Below are 8,955 nucleotides of genomic sequence, written 5' to 3'. Positions count from 1 at the left end.
TGCTGATTCTTTCATAGCCAGCTTTGATTGCATGCAAAACATTTGTGCTGCTAAATGGAGACATGCTACTCTGACTGGCATCTTGCAAATAACTTTAATGGGCAACTCAACCATCCAGGTTCCAGCCAGGACAGCCCATCGAGGTCCCAGCACCCTTAATGGCGACTGCAAGATATGGTCCTTCAGGGGACACTGTTCAGTACGTTGCAATTCGTCCTTACTTCTACATAATTACTTTGAGGGTTTTGTGGTGGCTTTTGTTTCCAAAAAAGGCCACAATACATGCATGCTTACTAAGAGTTTTCCTGATAAAATACTGTAAATAGGCCTGGGTTGTTTTTTTTTCCCAGTGAATACGAGGAAAGAGGCAAAGGCAGAGTACTGCCAGATGGAGTTGGCCAGTGGTTCAGTCAGATTATCTAAAATATCTAAGTACTTTGGCAGGTTTTGAATTGAACTAATGGTGGGAATGATTCAGTCTTTTATAAAGTAAACATACTTAATTCCAGTTTACTGGGTTCAATCTTCAATCTGAGCACTCATAGGCAGACACACAGTCTTTTCTGTGTGAATGTTAGAGACTCTGTAACACTTTTTCACAAATAAGTAGGAATTTTGTATTGGTGCATTAAAAGTTGTGACATTCTTACATTTACTTGTTGACCCATCTTATAATTTAAGGCTCTTCTGAGTGACTTTGTAGGTGGTTGAATCACAGTTTTGAATTTTTATTTTATTTTAAAATTATTTTTCTAGTGAGTAAACAATAACCTTTGTGAGAAAATAACCCCATCTGCTGCACTGACATATAAAAAGCTGCCACATTATTGGGATCCTAAACTGTGACCTATCAGTTGCTGGGAGTTGGATTTGACAGCAGCTGACAATAAAGAACAGCTCTCCTGACACAGGCACCAATTTAGAGGCAGGGTGTTACCGACTCGTTGTCAGCTAATGCACCCTACTGTTACATAAATGTTATTAAAATACATATATACACAGCCCAGAGTTTTCAGAGTTTCTTAAGTGTATTTTTCTTAGCTGAAAGAATACAGAAAATCAGGTTTTATTCTTCAGTGATGCTTCTGTTATTTAAAAGAGGAGAAAACCTGGCAGTGAGCTCTGCACATAACAGGCTCTCCAACAATCTCCCCAGGAGTTCCTTACTCCCCACCGTATGTTTTTCAAATTATTTATGAATGCTGAACCACCCCTATGGCACTCATATTAATGTCTTGTCACACTGCTTGCTCTGGACAGCTGAGTTAAGAGCCTCTGCCCAAACAAGCTTGAGAGACCAGCTGGAGAATTTTGGCACATTTCTAGGTTCTCCTAAAAATAGTTTACTTAAAAAGACCCCCAACACACACACACACTAATTTTATTTATGACTGCCTAGGTCATTAGTGGATCAGACAGGTATTAGTGTCTGTCTTTGTTAGTATTAACTTCATGATATGCAGCAACTGATTTCAAAAGGGATCTTACATGAATATTCTGGCTATTTGACCAGTTTTTAATATCAAATACCTACAAAATGATCCCAAATAGTTCCTTGCCATGTGGGAGGCATTTTTAATGTGTCAAAAAAATAGGAATCACATGTTTTACTTCACTAATCTCTTATCTCTTTTCTGACATTCTCAGAATCTGCAGGGTTGCTGCATTCATTACAGGAAGAGCTGTGTCTTTAACAAATGCCAACCCTGGTAGCAATGAATACTTCCCATTTCATTCATTAATTTTACTTTACCCTGAAGTAATAGGCAATGCATAGTATTTAAAGAAACATTAGTTTTTCATAAATGGCCGTCTGCATGCTTATAAAAAATATAGCTAAAATGCTAGATATTTATGTAAGGATATAAACAGATAAGGATTAGAAATTTAATAGTCTGAATCCCTTTTCAGACAATTTGACACATCCTGTGTTAAGATTTATGTTTTATGAAGTAGCTGTCCTACTCAGTAGTACCTACTTTTTTCCGATGATAATTTTTACAAAGATAATCTTATTTTAAAAATAAAGTACAATTGCTCCTATGAGGTTTCCAGTCGAAATTGAAAGCAGAGAACCTAATGCAGGCACAAGTACTTATTCAGTAGCGTTAGAGATGATGGTACATTTTTTGATAGTAGGAGGGAATATCTTAATAAATACAGAGAAATACAGTTGGTTCATTTTCCATCCTGTTCTAGGAAGGAAATTAATCACTCATCTATTTCTTGTGTGTAAATTACCTGTGAAATGCAGGCTTTCCAATAGCCTACATTCATGACATTGCCATCTTTCAGGAAATTGGGTGCAATGAGTAGGCACTGGTCTCAGGAAGGATATAAGAAGAAAGTTTAACTGGGAAGGGGAGTAGTTATGGAATAGAGGAAAGTCTCATATCAAAAATCCCTTTTTAGACCAAAGCCTGTACAGAAATTGGAAATTATCTGAAAAGCCGGATTTGTTTTGGAGTCAGTTGTACATGTGAGTCACAACCAGCTCCAGAAAGCATCCGGTGATAGTTTTAATAAAATCTCGTAATAAATCTTTAATGAAAGCTGAGCAGTTTTGGAGGAAGCTTTGAATTTTGCATGCAGAGAGTACAAGTAGACAAATTGGAAGAAAGACTGTTTTCAGTAATAGGTGATTAACTTTTAAACTGTGTTTAAAGGGAGTGTGGTAAGGTACTGGGGAGAAAGTTCCTTAGCTGGGAATAAAAGATTCTCTGTCGCTCACTTAAGTCATCTGTCAGCTGGGCAGATCCCTGGAATCCGTACCAGAATCATCTTCAGGAAGCAATGAGAATTATGGAATAATTTACTAATGCTTTATTTTGGGAAGACAGAAACTTTACAGTGTGTTGGAGCTAACAAAGGTCTCCCTTTTCTTTCATTTTGATAGATAGCTTGCCAGATGAAACCATTTGAGATTTGAAGCCTCTTCTAAAAGCAGCTATTCGCATGCAGTTGAGAGATTTCTGCTCATCTCAGTTGCCTGTAGGGAGTAAAAGATGGGCAAGAAATGGTTGCTGTGATTAGTAAACTCGTTTATCATCAACGTTTGGGAATTCAGGAAAAAGGTAGCTGTGACTCACTTGAGAAGGAACTGAGTAAACTCATGCTGCTAATAATTCAGCTTTGTTATGGGCACAGAAATATTTATTTACTCATTCCCATGACTAAATTTATTTGCTGGTCTCACAAGAAGTTATAAATCCATAACTGCGTATGGCTTGCGACTTTTGACTTATACAATCTCATGGAAAAAGTTCTGGTTTTGTCATCCGCTCTCTGAATTCCTCAAAATTCTGCCTGAATTTCTTCTCTTTACATAAAATGTCAGTTGTTCTCTGCCAGCCCACTCTGTCTTATTTAGATATTTATTTAAAGTATGAATACCTAAAAACCAGCTCTGTCTTTATACTATTCCTGGAAAAGCGTGTGTCCTAGTTTAGGTGTGGCTTCTGGATGGATACTGCTGGATTATAAATAGCACGTAATAGAAGAGCCATAGGACAGTCATCAAATAGTCTAAATTTTCTGCTGACTAAACACTTATGATTCATTAGCCATGGGGAGGAAAATGGTACATGTTTTCCCTATGGCAAGTTGACAATTGTTTCTGGTTTTTAGAAGGAAAACCTGGGCAAGGCTGGATTTTTTAGAAACATCAATATATACTTCTCTTCACTCTCTTTTCATCTGTGCGCTTTCTTAGTCTCCATTAAGGGTCTAATCTGGACAAAATATTAGGAAATTTAACTTGTACCAGCTACTTTGCTCGGTACAGAGGTCATTATCGTGCTTAATAGTTATGACAGAAAACTGGCAAGTAGTATTCTAGGTTTCTGTCCAAGTTACACTCCAAGTGATGTTGAACTGTATCTCACTTCAACCATCTATAAATTAGAGTAACACTTCTATCACAGTGTTGAGTTTAATTAACTAATAATTATAAAGCAATATGAGATTGCTTGCTATCATTACAGCTATAGCAGAATTCAGCCACAGGAAGTTGATTTATTTTCTTGGAGTTAATTTTAATTTATCTTTTTTTCTGTTTCAACCACACCATCATGCCTTTGGTGGGGAGGGGAAATCTCTTCTTCCTGTCAGCCCTCTTATAGAAACCTGACCTGTCCCGTTAAAAATAGGGTGCCCTTAAAGAGATGGGCCACTTAGATGATAATTCTTTATAAGCACTATTTAGCACAAGTATCATCATGCTGTTTCCTCAAGAAACTAAAAGTGCTATGTCAGTTGGAAAAAAGATGTCTGAGGGTACTAATTATGCAGACAAAAGTACAAATGGGCCAGATCTCTTAAAAAAGGAGTGAGATAATGACTTCTTTGGCAGCCTGTATTTAGTATATATTGCATCTTTACTTCCCAATCCATCTTTGAGCTCTCTTTTTCTTGTGTTTAGGGGGCTTTTTTTCTTTTTCTGTATTTGCTGCAAAAGAAAGAGTTAGTCTTACACATGCTGCCAGGTCTTCCTGCTGTCAGTGTTGTTTCCTAGGCTTGGCAGCAGGTATCAAGGCTAATCAGTGATGGCTTTCTCCAGGGACCTCTCCATAGCTGAGCCTCAGAGAATGGCTTTGCATCCACCCAGCCAATTTCTCAAAATCCTGCTTGGTTTTATACTGAGCATCTCCAGGTGGAATTTAAACATAAAGGATCAGTCTGAAGACGCCATGTCAAAATTGAACTGTTTTGTTCAAGGAATTTTAATGAAAAGCTTCCTAGTATATGTTTCTTGAAGCTGTAGAACATGTAGAGTTCTGCTCCTCGTGCTAAAATACAGAATAGAAATAAAAATCAAAACGTGGATTTTGAAGTCATAGCTCATATGCCAAACCTAGCAGTGTGATCACAAGTGCCAGGCACAAGAAGACAAAAAAAACCAAACCAAACCAAAACCAAAATAAAACTAAATACAGGATAAGAGAAAGGGCAATTTGCATTGAAGGCTGTCACTTCATCCTTCACTCACTTTATGGTTCTTAGTCCCTTTGGGATTTTAAATATTTAACTAAAATAAGTTATTAAATCTTGATGTTGTTTCTCAGAAGTATTTGAAGATCACTCTCTGTGTGCTAAATTTTAATAGTGGGTGGGACTTTTTTTCATGGATTGAAAACAGAAATCGTTTTCCAGCTGAGGGCATGGAGACCCTCAATGGACAAACTCAGAGTAAATGAGAGTGTAGATAATTTCTCTGGATTGAAAGCTGTCAGCTGCAAAGCCCTGTCAGCTTTATACAGGGATTGTGGAAAACTGCAGATGAAATGCTCTGCAAGAAAAACGCTTGTTTCTGTTCTGTTCTTTGAAAACACAGTGTATCTTTTTCTGGTGCAATTATTTGAGTAATGCAGTTAGTGAATAGAATTACATTTTATTTTAAAATTTTAGCCCACAAGCATTTTCTGTCTCTCCTTTTAAAAACACAAATTTAGGAAACGTAACTTCATCAATAGCAACTGTTGGTTCAAGTTAATGTGATTCCTTACCAGCCATGATCTAATTTCAATAATTAATTTACATCAGTGTATCTGTTCTGCATGTGAATTATCTTGACAAATAAGTTAGTGTGTTTCAAATAAGTAGCTTGCATTCCTGTACTCTACCATCTTTCTACAGCTATTTTGGATATAATACAAATTATATCTGGAATTTCTCTCTTCCAACTTGTTCTACTCTGTCACTAAATAAACAGAGCAGGTCAAACTGTTTGAAATTATATGTTTTCTGTGGCAGTGGCTGGTTTTTCCCCTCCAAAATTTCCCTTCTACAGCTTGAATCAAATAACACAGTGGCTAAGTAGTAGATTTGCACTAAAGCACTACTTAGCAGTTATGTCATTTGGAAGAACACAGTCATTATGAGCACTAAAACACTCTCTCCATCGTGTAAAAGGAAAATGTCAGCCTAGAGCGAGTTACATGAACTTGTGACTATACCTGGTGTGTAGGAAATGGAATAGAACCCTTATATGGTTTTGTAAATCACCTTCAGTGCTATTTTATAACGGGAGTATGGTCAACACCACAATCTTTCATTTCATTGCCCTTAAGGGAAGCACAATAATACTGTCCTGTGCTTTACATTCATTGTCCATCTTTTTGTGTCTTCTGGAAGCAGTAGTGCACAGGTCAATCCACCACAGCCCTGCCCTTCTTTCTGAAGGGAGAACAAAGGACATTTTGAAAAGATGTTCTTCAGTTGGTTTACAAGTCATTTGACTGGTGCCCAAAACCTGCCCTCTTCTTATTCTATAAATAATGAGAATAAACAACACATTATAAAATATCTGTGTTGCTTGAATACCTTTCAACCTCCATGCTGGGAGGTCAAAATCCTGGGAAGGTCTATAATTTTTGTTCACAGTATGAAAATGTCGTTTAAAGCTGGAGGAAAAGGAGGAAAGTGTCTTGAGCGAACAGTAACTGTCTGTTGATGAAGATCCTGACAAGTTCTGGGGTTTATTGCATTAGCTCTGACTGAGTTCTTAAGTGAATCTAAAGTTCAAACTTTTGTGGGAGATGTTTTAGATCAAGAAATATTAGGTGATTGAAGGGTCGATCTTTCCTAAATTTCCTTTCAGATTCCTTCTCTTCAATTAGGTAGATAAATTGAAAAAGCCCTCCTGATGCTGACGCTGTGAAAGCAGTAGCTGAGGACACTGTCAATCCGGGATAATACCTCTAGTGACTCACACTTAAATGGCCTTCCTTCATACCCTAGGAACTGTGTCACCCTCAAAGCCTCTTGAGATTTTCCTTCCAGGAATAATTCTAATCCTAAACTATGAATCTCATAAAGAGATTCCCAAATGAAAACTCTTTTCTGTCCAAAACAAGCCCAGAGGATTACTGCTCCCAGTAACATTTTTGTGAAGCTGAAGTTAAATTTGTCTTCTCTGCGCTTTTATTTTGGTTGCTGTCATGACATAGTGCTTACAGTGATTCCATCTGACAACTAATGAACCATGAATCCAAGGAAAGTTTAGTGTTAGATACCTTCCAATGAGGCATTATATCAAATAACCTATCTTCTGAAATCTATTGTCATCTGGATATCGCCCTTATAGTATTTGGCTGATATTCCTGTAGTTGTATAACCTAAGGCTGATGAGGAAATAAAAGCACAAAGAATTGCTACCTGCTTAAAAATTTATAGTGATGGATTTGGGTGTTTAATCATTCCATTGCAGGAAAAGAGCTGCCCGGAAGCTGCATGGCATTTGTGAATTGCTCTTCTCTCCTGTCATTTCTCTCTGCTTTTCTTATAAATATTGCTAAGCGCAACCTTACTTTACAACAAGCAGTTTCTTCCGTGCCAAGTCTGACAAGTGTCTTTCACGTCTTATTTGTTTTATTTTTCAACATGTTTTAGTAACTCTGGTTTGAAAAAAATTATTGCTTTCTTAATGGTGATGTGTAATCCTATACAAATAAACTGTGTTTTATATTGACAGTGAGAGAAGCAAAAAACCTAATTCCCATGGATCCAAATGGACTTTCAGATCCTTATGTTAAACTGAAGCTCATCCCAGATCCTAAGAATGAAAGTAAACAAAAAACAAAAACCATCCGTTCTACTCTGAATCCAGACTGGAATGAGTCATTCACGTTGTAAGTTTAACACCTTTTAATGTAGTGTCTTTGTATGTATTGAATCATTCATTTCAGTGCTGCATTTGAAAACTCCTTTCTTTCTCCCCTTTTTAGTAAATTAAAACCCACAGACAAAGATCGCCGGTTATCTGTAGAGGTCTGGGACTGGGATCGAACAACCAGAAATGATTTCATGGGATCTCTTTCATTTGGGGTGTCAGAGCTTATGAAGATGCCAGCCAGTGGATGGTAAGAGTTTCTGAAAACAGAGGAGAGAAAATATCACAAAAAGTTTAAAACCAGTTATTTTTCTTCAATGCACTCTACCTTTTTGGAGCTTTCCACTGTATCTCAGGCTCTAAATTCAATGAAAATGCAACTAAACCTAGAAAATAGAGGCTATATATAACAAAGGAGGCTAATAAAAGAAATGCTTTTGTGATCATGCAACTTCTGCTGGAGCCAGGAGCTGCTGCAAACTCAATTCTGTGTACACAGTCTTGTGATATGAATTTTATTTTTATCTCAAATATTATATATTTAGTGTATCATGATATATATAGCTCTGCAAATTCAAAGTACATTGGAACTGATTTATAAAATGCCATGTTATTACCTAACCAGCTAAAGGTAGAACTCATCACATCTTCTCAAAAAGCACATTTCATCAAAGATCTATGTTTAGGGCTATAGAAGCACTGGAGACAAAGGTTCTTCAGGGTTGATGTCTCCCATTGTATCACAGGGTGGGTGGGAAGAATTTCTTTGTCCATTAAACTGCCTTGGCAGATAGTTTGGGATTAAAGATCTAATTTTAGCTTAAATGTATTCTGTTTCTGAGTTTGCTTTAGATGTTTGAAAGCAGTTCTTTAAGTGCCTGTGACATTAATACAAACCACGCACAAACATCTAAATCAGATTTTAAATCTAACAGGAATAAAACTGTAAAGTCACCATTTTTATTTTTTTTTTCTCAAATGTTCCACAGGTACAAGCTGCTGAATCAAGAAGAAGGTGAATATTATAATGTTCCAATTCCAGATGCTGATGAAGATGGAAATGCAGAGCTCCGGCAGAAGTTTGAGGTGAGGATGAAACACAAATGGATCCGACATTTATCACTTAAAAAAAAAAAAAAAAAAAGCCTGTTGGAAGATATGTATTAGTGCTACTATTTCTGTTGCCTGTGACAGTAGTATGTGCCTTTGGGTTTCTTGAAGATTGGGCCAAATGGTTTAATTCAGTCATGGTATCATTTTCCTGACAGTTCAGCTTCTCTGCTATGACACTTCTAAATCGGTATTTTAAATTATTTTATGTCAAATATATGTAATAATTTCAATGT

General features: G+C 36.8%; 1 protein-coding gene across 1 annotated transcript in view; it reads left to right on the top strand.

The window, feature by feature from the left end:
- Positions 1–8,695, top strand: part of LOC104528809 (protein kinase C alpha type) — a gene marked incomplete at its 3' end in the record, with an annotated part of 12,819 nt that extends 4,124 nt beyond the window's left edge. The window contains exons 3-5 of the mRNA XM_010172931.2: positions 7,472–7,628; positions 7,725–7,859; positions 8,599–8,695. Of these exons, the coding sequence (XP_010171233.2) occupies positions 7,472–7,628; positions 7,725–7,859; positions 8,599–8,695 (389 nt within the window). The remainder of the gene's footprint in view (positions 1–7,471; positions 7,629–7,724; positions 7,860–8,598) is intronic.
- Between the last annotated feature and the right edge of the window lie 260 nt (positions 8,696–8,955).

Source organism: Antrostomus carolinensis, unplaced genomic scaffold (assembly GCF_000700745.2).
Source record: "Antrostomus carolinensis isolate BGI_N321 unplaced genomic scaffold, ASM70074v2 scaffold54217, whole genome shotgun sequence".
In the NCBI taxonomy this organism is placed as follows: domain Eukaryota; kingdom Metazoa; phylum Chordata; class Aves; order Caprimulgiformes; family Caprimulgidae; genus Antrostomus; species Antrostomus carolinensis.
Note: the sequence above shows the minus strand (reverse complement) of the source record. Positions and strands in the feature narration are given on the sequence as shown.